The 17,634-nt window shown below is 42.3% G+C and overlaps 1 protein-coding gene across 6 annotated transcripts in view; it reads right to left on the minus strand.

The window, feature by feature from the left end:
* The window catches only part of NFIA (nuclear factor I A), a 589,215-nt gene that overhangs the window by 25,305 nt on the left and 546,276 nt on the right, over nt 1-17,634 (minus strand). For 4 of the 6 annotated variants that reach the window (XM_040978451.1, XM_040978450.1, XM_040978449.1 and 1 more), the window contains one exon: nt 11,285-11,376. The exons of the other annotated variants lie outside the window; for them this stretch is intronic. In XM_040978451.1, coding sequence (XP_040834385.1) covers nt 11,285-11,376 — 92 coding nt within the window. The remainder of the gene's footprint in view (nt 1-11,284; nt 11,377-17,634) is intronic. 6 annotated transcript variants of the gene reach the window in all.

The following is a 17,634-nucleotide window of genomic DNA, read 5'->3' on the forward strand; positions in this document are numbered from 1 at the left end:
CTTCCCAGCCTCATCACTCTACATTTTCTGTCATTCATTTGTTGTCCCCCTCGCCTAGAATGGACTGTTACCCCCTAAAACCCCGAGCATGACTGCTTCCAACTTGGCTCATGTGCCATCTCCACCAGCATGTCCCCACTGATGCTGCGCCTCCCCTGTCCTAGTAAAAATGAATCCCCTTGTGCTGTTCTACTCATTCCACCTCACTATCAGGGAGCAGAGCACATGCACCTGCAGCCTTTCTTCTGGCTCATCTAGTGTAAGAACAATGCCAGGTAGTCTGCCGACTCTGCTTCTCTCTCCTCCCTTAGCTCAATCACACAACTTCTGGATTAGCCTGCTGCTTCTCCCACTCTAGCAAGAGGTGCAAGCCCTCCCCACGGTCAGTTCTCTTACTGGATTTTTCCACTGTAGTATCTTTTCCTCTGCCTGAAGCACTTCATCGTTCTCCCATGCTGAGGGACACAGGCTCTTACTGGTTGTTGACTGGCTCCCATTTCCCTCCATCTTCTCAGCTAACAGGAAGTATATGATAATTCCCAGCCTTGGAGGGCAGTGTGGGGTATTTTCCACACCACCGAGACATCAGTGGCGCTGTCAGAGCCGGAGATTGCCCTGTGCTGAAAACCTCTGTGTCTGAGACACCAGTTGTTCCCCAGACACATTCAAGCTCTTGGGAGGGAGGGCACAAGGGCAAGGAACACAAGGCTAGGACAGCCTGTCCTGACCCAGTGTCCCAGCTCCAACTCAAGGGAGCTGGCTTATCACTAGTTCCTGGGATTCATTAGTTAATGTGTAAGGCATTTGCAAAGTGAAAAGCCAATTAGAAGTGTTAAGTTCTTTCATCTCTGCTGTAAAGGAAGCAATGAGCTGCCTTAGAAAAAATTTTTAGGCAGATATCTTGGTGAGAGCCGAGTAGTGTGAAAGGAGCTTAGTGAACAGACTCCCTGAAACATGAGATCCCAACAAGAGAGGCCACTGATGTCAGATTGTGTCTCTGTGGGCAGGAAGGCAACCAGGTGAACTGGAGGAAAGCAGATAGGGAGAGTCACTGAAAAGGCCCGATTTTTGATGAGTCACTTCAGACAACAATGGGCTGTGGCCTGGAAACTGTGTGTCAGTGGAACCTTCAAGGTCTTGAGTGCAGTGGAAACCGGTATCCACAAAGAGCGCAGCTGCCTGAGTCCTCTCCTCCCACCAGCAGTCATTCCTACAGCACACAAAGGTCTGGGAAGGCAAGTTCCTGGGGCACAGGCTCTGGAAAGTGTGAGGATCTCACCAGGGCAACCTTGTCTCCTCCGGGTTCATGACACAGGGCAGCTCAGCTCATCTTCCTGTTCTCTGAACTCTGTTGACTCAAGCTCAGCATATCCAGGCTCCTTTCTTTTGCAAAGGAAGCATCTGGTTCCAAGTCATAAAAGAGAAACCCAGAACCTATTACCGCTGGTTTGATAAGCACCTGGGAGGGCGCACAGAGGGCACCCGTTTCACTGACCTCCCCTGCAGTGACAGTCACATCCCCTCTGGCTCAGCCTTCCTAGAGTCTACTTTCACCCTGTGCAGGGGACCCATTCCCAGGGGAGTTGATCTGCCCAGAGCTTCAGTACTTGTGCCTAAATCTCTGGCATTCAGCTGAAGGCTGAAAGGCAATGATTCCCAGAGCATGTATGTCTGCTAGACAAGAGGCAGTGTGTGTAAAACAGCCCCGTGAGCAGACAAGCATGAAGAGAAAGAAGTCAAGGGCATCTGTGGGAGGGGAAAAGCACATGACATCCGGCAGGGAATGGGTCAAAGGACAATGTATGGCAGATAACCATTGTTTTTTTTTTTTTTCTGCTTTTTATGTTTTTCCTGGCAGTATTTTTTTTTCATGCTAATACAATAATCCAAAAAGAACATATTCAATGTAGTTCATAGATGCATTCCGAACAATATAATATTCCCTTCATCCCTCCTTTTCCTCCCTCCCACTCTCTGTCTTCTTTACTTCTTCCATCTTTAATATTCACTTTATTTATTCTGAAATTCAGAGTTACAGAAAGAGAGATCTTCCATCAACTGGTTCACTCCCTAAAAGGCCACAATGACCAGGGCTGGCTCAGGCCTAAGCCAGGAGGCAGGTGTTTCACCCACGAGGGTGGGTGGAATGGGCCTGAGGATTTGGCCATTAGTATGGAGCTTGTTCAGAAACAGGGCAGCCAGGACTCCAACTGGTACAAATAAAGGATGCTTGAGTTGCACTGAGAGCTTTACCTACTACACTACAGTGCCAACCTCTCATTCTTTTGAGCTTTTGAGACAACACATTTTTAATTAGCATTACAGTCAAGTATTGAATGCTTTACTAAATAAGGAGATCAAGAACTAAGAGAGTAAAAAGAACCTAGTTCAGTGGTAGCAGAGGCAAGAGCTACAAATTGACTGAATGCAAAGATGACCACTTCACTGATACACAGTAAACTTTAAAACAATTACTGATCAATAAAACTTATAGCATGATAGCATTATTAAAATTTTGTTTGACAAAGAATAAGACAAGGTTTGGCAAAAATATTGCATTGCTTTTCTTTTTTGGAACAGTTTTGTTATGGAGGACCAGTCCTGGTAATGGGTCATGATTTGAGTCCATCAAGGTAACCTTGTGCTGGATTTCCCAGAATCCCTTACAAGTAAACATTCAAATATGACCGAGTTTCAGCTGATGACACAAGGAGACATTTATTACCAGGACACAGGAGAGGAGTATACCACAGTCTTTTCCATGTTACTAAAAGAAAAATGGGCATGTGATGGGCATGACTGCTGGAACTGCATGCAGTGGCCATTTCACAAGAAGGAGCACTCTTTTATAGGAAGCAAGGAGCAGAGCAATCTTAACTGAGCGCCTGTTGGGTGCCAGATCACATGATGGCAACCTCCATTCTAACAACTGTCAACTTGCTTCAACTAAGAAGTTTCCAAAAATCTTTTTGGAACAAGATAGAAAGGTTAAAATCAAACCACTAATAAAGGAGACCACTATCTATGACATTCATTTTGTCCAGAAATGAAGTTGTGGCTAAGGGCATTTACAATGTGCTGCCAAATGGAAACTTGAAAGATAAAGGTTTCATTTATTGACAAACATATTTTCACAGAGACTCACAGACTGCCGATGAGTCGGCCACAGTGCATCGGAAGAGCATGACAGGGAAGAACTTACAGGTTGGTGTGGGAGCTAGGAGGCTGTGAGGATTCACTCTTGTCCATAGGAGTGTAGGAGGAAGGAAGACAGACTCCATGAGTAACTCCTTTGTGGAAGGTGTTGCTTACTATTCAACACCTACTAGTGGAGCTGCAAATATAAGTAAAAAAATGACCAGGCACCACAACTCAGGTATCCTTGGCCCTGTGGAGTCTGGTGAGTACACTAGCTTCCTGCTAGTCCTTATTGCTCTCGGAGATACTGTTTCCTTTGGGAATGGCTCTTACTCCTTGGAGCCCAACTCATCATAAGAAGAGAAATGTGTGCTCAGGGTGTTAGCCTGTGCAAAGAGCACTTCAAAGAACTTTGGGGGAAAATAGCATTAAAAGTCAATTTTGTTGCAAAAATAAAACTTGCAGTCCATACAGAATGTTTTCATAATGTGCATTTTTCATCAACTTTCTGAAGTCCTCTTGTATGGGAGAAGAGTAGAAACACTCAATTCAGTCAGGTTTCTGGGGTTAGCTTTATGGTAGATGCTTGTCATAACAATCCACACAGCTATGGGAAGTGATTTTGCTCTAATTTGCTGGACCCAAGGGCTTACGTAAGACCTCCCCTGGTAGGACTCTGGCAGGCGCACAGTAATAGGTCTGTGCCTTAGTTTACTGAACCTTAGCTAGAGAATTCTGAAGAATTACTTCCTCTTATTAAACCCCATTTAAAAGTCTGCACTGTGGGTACAACAGCAGTAACACCTCTAGTTCTTCAAAGAGTTGCACTGAAGATAAACTGGAAAAACACTCTGTGCTTCAGAAATTGTTCAATTGAATTCAGTTATCAGACTATGAAAGCTATCATTTGTTGAATGGTTAGAAAGCATGAAGCATTCAGCTCACAATAAATATGTGAATAGTTAGGTATATGAATATATGTACTCATATCTCTATATGTGTACTTATCAATATTCAACAGTTAATGAACCAGGCTAGAAAAACTGAATTACCAAGAAAAAGAAATAAATCAACAACACCAAAAAATGAGGCTTGCTTCCTGCTTCAAAGTGATGGACTAAAGCTTCAGCCAAGATCTGAACCTAAAGCCCAGGATCTGAGCGGCTCTGCTCCCCAGACTCTGTCCCCGCAGAGGCAGACGTCACTCACACAGATCTCTTTCCCAGGCAGGATGAGACAGTGCCCAGACTTGATTTTTAAGATACATGAACTGACAGGAAACTGGGGCCAATCTGTAGAAAAACCAAGTTCAACACCACTCCCTTTGAGACCTGGGAGCACTGGGTCTAACTTCAGAGCTTCTGATTCTCTGACACAGGAGTATGAGTTGATCTTAGCCCCTCTTAAAGACAAAATGATCAATAGTCTTTCACTGGAAGCACTTAGGGATGCAGATGGCACTGTATTGGAGACCCAGAGGAGTTTTCGAGACATGGTTTCAGAGCTCAACTACATCAATTACCACTGGATGTGATTACTCTGCTCAAAGTTCAGGTTTCTCATCTGTGAAACAGAAATGACAGCAGCAACCTCAGAGGTTGCTGAGTATTGCAGCAAGGGTGGCCACAGAACCTGGTCTGCAGCAAAAGAAATACCATCTGTCATTTTTCCGGAGTCTTGAGAGCTCTCTGTTGAGTGGATCCACAACTAAAATGTTCAAATCCAATTCTAACTTGAAGGTGGATGGGGTTTCTTGACTTATAAATCTCTAGCAGGTCCTTGAACTTCTGGGTGGTACTGACCTCTGACACACAGCTCCCATCAGGGTGGGCAGCAGCAGGGAACGCCTTTACTCCTTGAAATATAATCTCCAGTGAGTGAGCCTGGGTGATGAGTGAGGGCATTACAACAGGAGGGGAAATTTCTTGGGTGAGAGAGTGATTGGCTGATCTTCTGCAGGAGGAAAAGATTCTAATTTTATTTGTTCCAGAGGAGACAGAACTGAACAGGCTATCACTTTATCTACTGTTTGGTGGGTAGGGGCACAGTAAGTACACAAAACATATGATCAGACGACCAAAGTTAGCAGAGAAACTGACCACTTCTACCTTACCACTTTTGGCAGCATTCTTATACCCAGCTCTGCAGTCTTACAACCTGTTAGGCAAATCTTATAGTACCACTCTCACATTGCATTATCAATGCTGTTGCTGTCACTATGATTTCCTTATGCCCAATTCCTCTGTGAGACTAAGCAACCTGCAGAGGTTGTAACCTGAGTAACCTGAAGAGAGTTGCTATTCCCTAAAGTGTGTACATGTTGAGGATATAGACAATTAAATATGAAGAGAAGAGCTTCTGATGAGTTTTGCAGATTGTCTAAGTTTTGGTTTCTGAAGCAAAGCTTCAAGGATATGACATACAGAATGGCAAAATGGCCTCCATGTTTAACCTTCCTGGCTTCCTCTGCACAGTCATCAAAACTCAGTGTCGTGGGCAGGGACAAGGGATGTCATACCCACATTTTAGCTATGCAGGGTCTTCTCCACATCGGCTGGTTTCCAGTAGAGAGAAGAGTGAGTTTAGTGTATATGTTTTTGTAAGTATCAGGAGGCCAAGGCAGTTATACTAACTGGGAGTTAGGCAACTAAATGTTTTAATAAGCAAAGGTTATAGCATTTGTTCCATTTTCCAGCAAATCAGGCCCATGCCATGCCATGTGATTCTTCTAACTGCCCCAATAGTAAGCTGGTCTGAAAAAGCACTTCAGAAACCATGATTCTGTTGATGCAGAACAGTGACAGACATGGGAGTAGGGAGAAAAATGTCTGTTTTAATATTATTTGCACTCACTTTTCATTTTAAAGAATTAGTTCTCACTGGAGTCCTGCAGGTTAAGCATTTTATTTGAGCATTCTGATTAAACCAGAACCTGAATCAAAATGAGCTCTTTGTATAGTTCTCCTGTGTGGGAACTGGTATTTCTATATATTACCTGATGATGAAATATTAACTTTTCTTCTCTAAATAAAAGCCTCTTAATACAGACCCTCCTTGGCAGAGATCAGATTAAATTAGAAGACACAATTACAATGGCCCTTGGCTTTCTGCTATTTGAGACAATGGCATATTCTCTGTTATCTGATTATATCATTCAGTGGGTGTGCAGGACATGTTAATAGTGTCTAACGGGGAGTAAATTTTGCCCCAGAGACATCTATTTGTTGAATGCTGAAAAATAAGAGTCTTGGTGAGAGGAGGGGTCATCTTTTCTCCAAATAGCTGTGTGTCCTGAAGGCTGCTGTGGCTGGCTGCCTCTTACAGTCACGGAGAAGCATGATATGGAGGAGGTAAATGAGAGGCAGATGATAGGAGCAGACAAGTGAGGCCAAAGGACAGGACAGATAACTTGGCAGGTGTGTTCAAAATCTAGACTGAGAGACACAACGCATGTGGAAGACTGGCTGAAAGAAAACCAGCTGAAGGCACAGCCGCAGAGAAGGCAATGCTGCCTTAGTGAAATGGGGAATTCTCTGGAGGAAGGGAGAGAAGAGGAAAAATGGCTCTCAATTATCCATGTTGTCTCTCCTGACCAATCATCACGGATGATGAAGAGGTGCAATAAAAGCTAATATTCAATTTTTCCAATTTACATGGAAAGAAGGCCATAATATATTAATAAGGGGAAGAAACTGCAGGTTACCAAACAGTGTGTACACTGTGAGCTCATATTTGGAACATATTTACATTCAGAGAAACAGTGTATGGATTATTATTTTTATCATCTGTATCTTCTACAATTATAATGTATTAAAACTGTTACAAGAAAAACCCATCATTTTGAGCTTTTGTATGAATAATGCCTATGCAATCAACATATACACAGTACCCACTATGTGCCGGGCATGAGAACTAATGCTGCTCTCAGCACTCAGCCTGCGAGTTCTGTGGCTTTGCTTAATAAGCAGTCTACTCTTACTGACTGGTTTGTAAGTATTTTAATAGATAAAATGATCTTCAAATTGATCTAATGATTATATTTTATTTACTTATAAAATATTTATATTTTACAAATAAAATACATTTTATTTACTTATTTTAAAAATACATATTTCAGAGAGAGTAGAGAGCTCTCCCATTTACTGCTTCGCTCCCCAGATGCCTGTAACAGCCATGGCTGGACACAGGCTGAACAAGTCCAGAAGACAGGGACACAATCCATATTTTTCAAGTAGGATCCAGTGAATCAAGCACTTGTTGCCATGCATTAGCAGAAAGCTGGATTTAAAAGCAGAGACAGGCCCTGAACCCAGGTACCCATACAGGATACGGGCGCTTCGAGCGCATCTTAAATGCTGTACCAAATGCCCACCACTACATTCTCTTATTTTTAAAGACTTATTTATTTGAAAGACAGAGTTAAAGAGTGAAAAGCAAGAACCAGAGGTAGATAGACAGACAGACAGATAGATAAATAGATAGATAGATAGATAATCTTCCATCCATTAAGATGGCCACAATAGCCAAGGTTTGAACAGGCTAAAGCCAGGGGCCAGGAGGCAGGAGCTTCTTCCAAGACTCCCACGTAGGTGCAGAGGCTCAAGGACTTAGGCAATCCTCTGGGCGCTTTCCCAGGTACATTAGCAGGCAGCTGGATAGGAAGTGGAGCAGATGGGACTGAAACTAGTGTTCATGTGGTATGCAACTGTTGCAGGAGGTTTAACTTGCTGCACCATAGCATCAGCCCTACAGCTGCATTCTTAAAATGATGGTGAAATACGTGGAATGTAAAATTTAACAGCTTAAGCATTTAAATGTACATTTTAGTGGTATTCTGTAATCTTGCTGTGCAGCAATCACTGCTAAATTATTTACTTATTTAAATAGATTTTATTTTTTTAAAATGATGATTACATGGTGGATCAGGGTGGGAAGAATCAAGGTTTAGGGAAAATTGGGTATACTCACTGCTTCCAAATTTGCTATTTCTTCTTGTTGTTTCTGGTGGAAGGGGGGAGACAAACGAGGAAACCACTCATGACTTTCCACACGTACTAGTACCCAGGGATGAGGAACTGCTACCTGATATTAACCCAGAGAATCATCAACCATCTTCACATTTTGTAAAACATAAACTTATACCAATTTAAACAACTCTGCAGAGTGATGCTGGCATCTCAAACGGGCACTGGTTTATGTCCCAGTTGTTGTACTTCCAATCCAGCTCCTTGTTAATCAACTGAGAAGAGCAGCAAGAGATGGCCCAGTGCTTGGACCCATGGCACCCATGTGAGAGACCTGGATGCAGTCCCTGGCTTTGGCTTGGTCCAATTTGGGCCATTGCAGCCAATTGGGAGTCAATCAGTGGATGGAAAATGTCCTCTCTCTCCTTCCTCACTCCTTCCCTCTCTCTTTCTTTTCCCTCTCTCTTTCTGTCTGCAAAGAGAATAAATAAAGAGAATAAGTAAATAAAAGAGAATAAGTAAAATAATAAATAAATAAAATAAGTAAATCTTGAGAGAGAGCGAGAGAGATGGGGGAAGATGTCTTATGATAAACTGGAAACTGTCTACTTAAAAAAATAAAGCACTTGTTCTTCTCCCACCTGGCAGAGCACACAGAGACCACATCTAGTCTTCTATAGGATGATCTCACGTTTAGGCATGCAGAATTTTCCATGGGAACTGGGTCAAGGAAGGCAATTTATTCCCTGTTTGCTTTCGTGTATGTGTGCAGGATATTTTTTCCAGCACACAGAAATTGCAAGTAGCTATTTGGTGTCTTCTCAGGCTGTTACTTCTCCATAGCCAGAAGGCCAAATCTGTTTTTCTAGAAAACTTTTCTTGTAACTCAATTAATGCCAAGTTCATGTCTTGTAGCAAAAGTATCAATATAGAAAAATGCAAGCTGGTGTAGGAAATTGTTAACTTACAGATCAAATTACGCTTTTAAAATTTCAGTTGTTTTTTAAGAACATATTCTGAAAAAAGCCCTCTTGAAAGGGAACTTATTTTTCAGTGTATAGCATGAATGTTGTTATCTATGTTTTTATAGATCCAACACTTTAAATGGCTACAGACAATAGTTTCTTTAAAAGCCTGTACCTATCTGTTACAACTAAAACATTTACTGCATATAACTTTTACCTCAGGATATTTTCTAAAAAAGAAACTGACAATTCCATTAGTGTAGTTTCTCACAAAACAATTGAGAATGGTTTTTTTTTTTAAGGCCAAACATGGCAGGTGTCCCTGTGGAAGGAACACTCACCACATTGTCCTCACAATGCCAGATATTTAACGGAAATCAGAAAAATTCAGTTCCAGATGCCAATACTGGGCCTACATGACATCATTCATGCAGATGCATGGAAAATCTGGACTTTTAAGAATTGAATTTTTGTGGTCAGCATCATGAATTCTCAGTTTCTGCATTAAATCGGGTGTTTGTGAAACAAAGTTATATTGGAATATAACTCAACTTGACTGTAGAGAAATAAACGGAATGGAACACCACGCGTGATTTGGGGCTGTGGATCACATTTTCCATGGAAGGTACCATGGAAAGTGCAGACAGACATTCCCAAGTTGCTTTCTTCAGGTTGTTAGTAAAGCAGGGTGGTTGTTCAGGGCTTTGAGAAAAGAAAGGCAGTCATCCAGGAGGGAGTCATGGTCCTGCAGGTCTCCCTCTGGCGTGGTGCTCAAACAAAGAAGCCAAACACGCAAGATTCAACTCTGTTCTTTTACTTTCAAGATTTCGAGGTAGTTATGCGACTTCCAATTCACTAGGAATGGACTGGAATATTTGAAGGTGTGAGAGAATAAATAACAGAGAGGAGCTTACGGGAGGTATTGAAGAACAGCTTCCTCCCAGATGCTCAAGGGGAGCCAGTTTGAGAAACCAAAGTGGGAAATGCAAGAGTTAACCTCCTCCCTCCCAGCTCAGCTCCCCAGCTCCTCCCAGCTGCCTGCTGGCCCAGGCTGTACTTTCTGTGACCCCAAGGAAGGCTTCAGAGGCACTGCAGGTTAACCTATGCTGTCGACATAGTAATAAACTAAAGGGGAGGGGGGGTACAAATGGACCTAGGAAGGCAGATTTTTGCTGCTCCTAAGCCCCTGGCCATTGCCTGACAAACAGATGAATAGTTATAGATCAGGCGCCTGCAGATTACACACCAGGCCTCTGCACGGAATTGCTCAGAGAATTCTTCCAAACGCGGCACTGACAGCCTTGGAGAAAATGCTTTGTGTCAATGATGATAACGCATGGCTGTGTGCTACTTAGGAAATCAGAGAGTGGTTGCTCTTGGAATTTGACTCTAATTTCATCTCGGATGCCTCCAAATTCCATGGCACATGCTACACTTGAACTTCTCCCCCGCCCCCCAAAGCCTTTCATTTTGTCTGGATGCGCAGCAGCCATCCCCAAAACTTTTTTGTAAGAGACCTTTTCTCCTTTACCTATTCCAGTGCAAAATGCAACTGTCTATTGACAGACAACCTCCAGATATCCCGGCAGACTCTTCCCTCAATTGCCTGCCGCGAAAGCCACATTTCAGTCACACACTATACTGCGCCCTCCTTGCACCATGCACCCCTGGGGCCAGCAGTCCCTACTAACTAACTTTCTCTATTTCTGGATCAACATCAGCAACTTAATCAGGTCCATAAGGCCTTTCTTTCCTTTTTCTGTTAGAAAGCTTGCCAGGTTCCTGGGGACCCTCTAATGAGCAGAGGAGTGGCTGGTCCCTTCCACTCCCAGCATGCACTCCTGGTAACCAGATATTTCTCTGCAGGATCTGTAGGGGCCCTCTTCTGTCTGCTTGTATCAGAAATGCTGCATACTGTAGAAGAGGGAGCGCGCTATGGAGCCCTAGGGACCTTCCTTTGCTATTCTAAAAGCAACTCTGCTCTATTCCTTCAACACAAGAAGCAACAAACAAAACAAAACAAAACAAAACAAAAACAAAAAGAACCCAGGCAACGTGTTCTATGGAAACTTAGCTGAAGGGTGGGGAGGGATGAGGTCAAGAGTAAAGGGGTTGAAGAAAGGCTGGGAAAGGCGGCTTGTGCCCAGAGACAAGTTAAAATGCACCTGCTGAATAAAACAAGCTGCACCACATACAGAAAAGATGAGAGCGGCCCACCTGTGTCTGTTGAGGGATATTTACAAAGCTTGGATCCCGTGGTCCAACACTGACGAATCGGTTTGCGGGGGAGGTGCTGGGTGTCGAGTAGGCTGTGAAGGGAAGGGACACATGCGTTCAGGAAGCGGCATGAGATTGCACACACAAACAACACCAAAACACACAGTCTCTGAGCCTAGGCAGCTGATTAACAAGGAAATGTGCAGACACTGTAGCTAGCGGAGGGATCTGGCTGGCCAGAGGATTTCAGACAGCTTCTAAAGGGTGGGGTGGATGGGGAAGGGGAGAGGTTGGCTTTTAGGGATTACTAGAATACAACAAAGTCAAATTGGTGCTCAGATGAGCTTTCTCCTTCTCTCATACAAATCAGAGCATGCAGGATGTTTGCAAAGTATACCTGCTATATTAAACAGGAACTCGGATCAGAAAGAGATGTCCTAGCCTTTAGAGCGGGGGAGAAAGGAATTAGCTAGGAGAGGGAAGAAAGCAGTTCATGTTAAGCTTTGTTTTTCACATTGTTACACTCCTGCAAATTATGAGCTAGGCCTCTACTACTCCACAGGACAGTGGAAGCTTTACAGGAGGAGTTTTAACTTAAGTTTAACCCCGTAGGTTTCTCCAGGAGGCAGGTGGAAATCCATGTAAGAACAGGCCCAGTGAAGAGTCTAGAAACTGTACAGCACACAACATAGGCTTAAATAAGAACATTTGTAACCTTCCCATCCAAGATCTTTCTGTTCAGGTACAACTTTCAAGGCCCACGTAAACCAAGATTTCACACTGGGACCTCAGGTGTCACACTTGAGATTACTGTCCTGTCTACAGTACTTGGGCACTTGGTTGTTGGTTTTCATGTTTGTATTTGAGAGTTTTGCTAGAGAAACAATTCACTGGTGTTGGTGTTTCATTGGCTCACAAGCCCAAAGTTACCTTTCAGATTTTGGCATCCTGCAAGTCATGTCATTACTGCAAGACCCAAGAATTAATTCACATTCTTTCTTTGTAATAGAACCTTTTTATTATTGCTTAAAATAATCTCAAGTATCTCAACAGCAATTATAAGAAGCCTAAATTTTGGTACTAATCCTAGGAACCATTGAATAGAAAAGCGAGGAGGGTGTTGTGGCATAGTAGCTTAAGTGGCAGATCAGCCAATACTGCATACTCAAGTGTTTGGTTCCAGTCTAGGCTATTCTGTGCTTCTGATCCACCTTCCTGCTAATGTGTGGGGGCAGTAGCAGATGATGGTTCAAATATTTGCGTCCCTACCACCCAGGAGGCAGACCTGGCTAGAGATCCTGGCTCCTGGTTTCAGCCCAGCTCCAGGTATTATAGGCATTTGAGCAGTGAACCAGTAGACAGAACATCTCTGTCTTTCTTCCTCCGTTGCTGTCACCCTTTCAAACAAATAAGTCTTAAAAAAAGAATGAAAAAATGGATATACAATTTTTTTTAAAAAAAGATTTATTTATTTTTATTGAAAAGTCAGATTTACAGAGATGAGGAGAGACAGAGAGGAAGATATGTCTGCTGAATTCACTCCCCAAGTGACCACAAAGGCTGGGTCTCCCATGCTGGTGCAGAGTCCCAAGGCTTTGGGGGCATCCCTGAATGCTTTCCCAGGCCACAAGCAGGGAGCTGGATGGGAAGTGGCGCTGCTGGGTAACAAATTGGTGCCCATATGGATCCTGGCAGGTGCAAGGCGAGGACTGAGTCACTCGGTTACAGTGCTAGGCTCCGCAATAGGCTCCTATTTGCATTTTTAAAAACACAGACAACTGAGGGAACAACACTGAATTCCTACCATAATTTTTTTAATGATAGTTATCTGCTTCTCAAACTTTGATTTTTCTCTTTTGATAATACTGCTCACAGTTTGCATTTTCCTTGTAAAACATTTTTAGGAATAAAATTTCCACCAATCTAGCCCCATTGCTCTTGGTGGTCTTTGATAAGGGCTACGCCACCCACACAGATCTGTGTTGGACACATGGATGTACATGTGACAGTGTAAACCACAGTCAGCAAAGGATGACCAGGTGGGGCCTCTGAAGTATTCCCATGAGATTTCTGTTGTAAAAGTCTTTTTTCCCTAAGAGGATTTACCCAGTGATGATTTTATACAAAATGATCTCAAGTGTTTGATCTGTTGTATCATTTAGCAACCTGACCACTGATTTGCTCCTTGGTCCACCCTATATCAGACTAACTTGAACAGATTTGAGAAACATCTCTGAATTCAGCCATTCAATGTTTCCTGCACTCAACAGGCATGCAGGTCATTTACTTTCTTGTAAGAGGCTCAATAGAATTTTGTTATTTCTGCTTCTTTCAGTCTCTGACTTTACTTTGATATGCCAATATAGTTGGATATGAAGTATGAACAGCAAATGACAAGTGAAAGACGGTGATTCCCCTGGTATTGCATTCATCTATTCCTAGAACATGGTGTGGGGATGAGAAGGGAGCTAGGAAATGAGATAACCTACTGGGCCCATGGGTAGTTAGGGAGGCAGGGCTCATCCGTATGTAAGTAGTAGGTAGGTTAGAACGCACAAAGATGAATGAAGAAAGTTTTCCGTTTAAATAACTGATGGCAGACAATGCGGGTTCTCGGTTTGATATCCCAGGAAAATGGTGTATATTGGACTAATGCTTATCACAGAGAAGAAGTACAATTTCAGAGACAGCCCTCCTACCCACTGGCTCACTTCTCAATGCTCACAATGGCTGGGGCTGAACCAGCATGAAGCTGGGTGTCTGAGAACCCAATTTTGGTCTCTCACATGCTTCAGGACCTAATAACTTGATCCACCACTGCTACCTCCCAGGGTCCGTATGGGTAGGAAGAAGCTACAGCTGGGTATTAAACCCAGAAATTCTGATATAAGATGTAAGTATATTAATCATTAGGTCAAATGGCCATCCCTCCTAATTACACTTTTACCATCCTGGTGACATCATTCACAATCACATTACTTCATTTAAGTGTATATACTGTGGATCAGAAAAAGGTAATTAAATTTGGTAAAATATTTGTATTGTACCCCACTCTCTATTTTGCTTGATGTAAATGTTGCCCTCTGAAAAGATGTTTTGCACAGAAAAAATTTTTAGGTACCTCAAACTGCTCTGAGGCTAACAGGCATTTTCTCTCCTCCAATCAAAGGACATCTCACAGTGTCAGTTTCAGAACACTATGAAGATCTGTAACGAATGTTCTCAGGTGTTTCTAAGAATGTTACAGTCTTCTGTTCTTTTTTCCCCCAAAAGAGAGCAATGATGAGAGAATACTTTGCATTTCAAAGATGTGTGTGTGTGTGTGGTGGTGGATACTATATCTATAAAACTGCGCATTGGGGGTGCTCAGATCATAGGATGGGATAAATGGTGCCCAGAGAAACTTATTCTGTTGGAAGCTATTTCATGGGAAAATTCAAGGCCATGGAGAAAAGAAGGAAAGGAAACAAGTAATCCTATCTCATTTTCCAAGACTACAGCTAGAACAGTCCAGGGGATCACCTATGACAGGATGTTGGCTCAGAAACAATATCAAAGCTAAAGTTAAATTTTCCAAAGAAACAGTGGAATAAGGGAGTCACACTGATGAACAAAATCTCAAGTGAAACTGTATACTGAAACAACTACAGCAGTGGATGTTTTGGAGCAGTGGGTTTAACAGACTCTTGGATTATTTGCACCCTGTACTGCAGGACTGATTTGAGATCTTGCTACTTTGATCCAGTTTCCTGTTGATGTCCTCTGGAAGCAGTAGAGCATCACCCACATGGAGGATACTGATGGAGGTCCTGGCTCCTGGCTTCAGCCTGGCCCAGTTCCAAGTGTGGATGTAATTTTGGGCAGAGAACCAGAAGGTGAAGGATCTCTGGCTCTCTGTCACTCTGCCTTTCAAATGAATAAATAATTCCTAAAAAAATCTTAAATATTTTTAAACATTAAAAGCAACCACATACACCATAGGGAATCAATTATGCATGCAAAGTTAAGAGCTTTGAAAATGAATATAAAATCAAGTAAAGGGGCAGTATGGTAATTAATTACACACAACTGTGCTTACTATAATATTACATCACATTCATCTCTTTCTTAATTATAATTCTTGTCTTATTTACAACAGCAATAATCAAATGCCACAGGAAAAGCTTTGGGCATGAAATTCAGAAGATGATTTCTTGCAGAGATTCCTAGAGACATGTTGAGAATTCTGGAGGAGAGATTCAGGAATTCTTGATGACTTTTTGATAAAGTCAATACGAAAACCAATCTGGTCATATAATCTCATTTCAAAGTCACTGTGGCAAGCATTTTGTTAGAAATCAAATTATTCATTATTTGGCTGCTTGTGAAATAGCAAGTGTTTGCTTTTTTAGCAGTAATTTTCTTCTACACTAGTAGCATTGCTAGGGGCCATTTTCCTAACATTATGGAGGAACATTCATGCAAGAGGCTCTACCAGTGTTATTTGCGCTAATCTCAACAGATGTTTCCTCTCTCTAATTGAGTTTCTCACATTATCAAAGTCTTAGTTTGGCCATCAACACAGCAGTATCAAAATCCCAAAACCAAATCTGGTCTCATATCCAGAAATAATATTTTTCTGTGTTGCCCAACCTCATCTCACAGGTGTTGTTAGTTCTGTGATCCTTCACTTGGGCAATACAAGTCCTCCACCTGTAAGGTAGGATCTTTATACACAGATCGACCTGTTTACAGGGCTGCTGAAGAAGCTGAACACGACAGAACGTGGGGTGGGAAGGAGGGAGGAGGTGGAAATGCATCAGCTCTGCTCTCACAGCTTGGCCTCTGGAACTAGGATGGCTCAGCTAGCATCTCCTGAGAAGTGAAGGTGGTTGACTCCCTGCCAAGTCAAGCATACGTCTTGTTGTGGTGTTCCTTACAGTGTTGATTTCTTTAGTTCTTTTCCTGAGTAAGAAGGAATATGGGATGTATCTGGCACAGGAATTATGACATTTCCAGATGTAATGTTGCATCTGCAACAACCTCACTCAATAATTAATCCTGAGCATGATGTTAAGAACATGGTGGTATAGCAAGTAAAGCTGCCACATGTAACGCTGCCATCTCATATGGGCACTGGTTTGAGTCCTGGCTGCCACAGATCTAGATGAAGTACTTGGCTCCTGGCTTTTGCCTGGCCCAGCCCTGGCTATTGTGGCCATCTGGGGAATGAAGCAACAGATGGAAGATTCTGTCTCTCCCTGTCTCTGTAATTCTCTCTATATATTTGTATGTATATATATGTATACAGAGAGAGAGATTATATATTATTATATAATACCATGGGGAGTCATGCAGTTGGGTCGGATGGCATGGGTGTGTGATGAGCACTGCTCCTTCGTTAGCAAGGCTACAAGGAGTTTCTGACTGCATGGCAAGGCCCAGCAGAATATCTCTGGTCACTTCATTGCTGCCTCACCCCACTGTATGGACCCTCAATCACCTCTCTGATGTTTCATAGAATTCTCCTGAGGGTGTTGTTGTTGTTTTTGTGCAAACGTGAAATGGTTCCTGTAACTGGTATAACACCTCAAACCAATCAATCATGTTATGATAAAAACATCTTTAGTGACGTAAGACAATGACACACAGTTAAAACCATATAATAGTACGAGCCCACAATGTCTTCAAACATCTTGTTATGTGCCCACCTTTGTCTTGAAGCTTGCCCTAACATAAGTAATATTTTCCTTAAGAAATGGCTTGATAATATCTTGGAACAGATGGCAATCATGGAGGTACAAAGGGTTTGTTAACCATGTGCCTCGCACTGTTACAGTACATGAAATGATGCATTTTGGTTTTTCACCACGAGAAGCAGAAAGGATATGGGACATCTTCTAAAAGGAGACAAATGGGAACTCCCCCCAAAATGGCTTACAATTTCTACCTTATGTTGGCGCTTACATTTAGGGAAAGGAAACAGTTTATAAAAACTTATGCCTTATATTGGCACTCTTATTTAGGGAAAGGAAACAGCTTATAAAGATAAAAGGAAGTTTCTCGTAAAGGCCTTCTATGGATTGGCTGAGTTGCCCTGATCACTTTTACTGCCCTTTAACAAAACAACAACAACAACAAAACAATTGAATCAGTGCTAAGTGAAGGAGATGGTAATTAATGCATTATTGATTATAAGATTTAATAAAGAATCCATGTTATATGCTTTTATGAATCCCTTTCATGAGCTTTCCTTTTAATTATGTACTCTGGACATTTTAAGTAATATTAGTTAGTTAATGCTTAGTGAAAACTGATTTTGGATTTAAGTAAACCACCTGTCACTATGTAACCGCATGCGCTGCCAACCG

The sequence above is a fragment of the Ochotona curzoniae genome, unplaced genomic scaffold (genome assembly GCF_017591425.1).
Source record: "Ochotona curzoniae isolate NIBS_2020 unplaced genomic scaffold, NIBS_Ocur_1.0 contig_291, whole genome shotgun sequence".
NCBI classification, from domain to species: Eukaryota; Metazoa; Chordata; class Mammalia; order Lagomorpha; family Ochotonidae; genus Ochotona; species Ochotona curzoniae.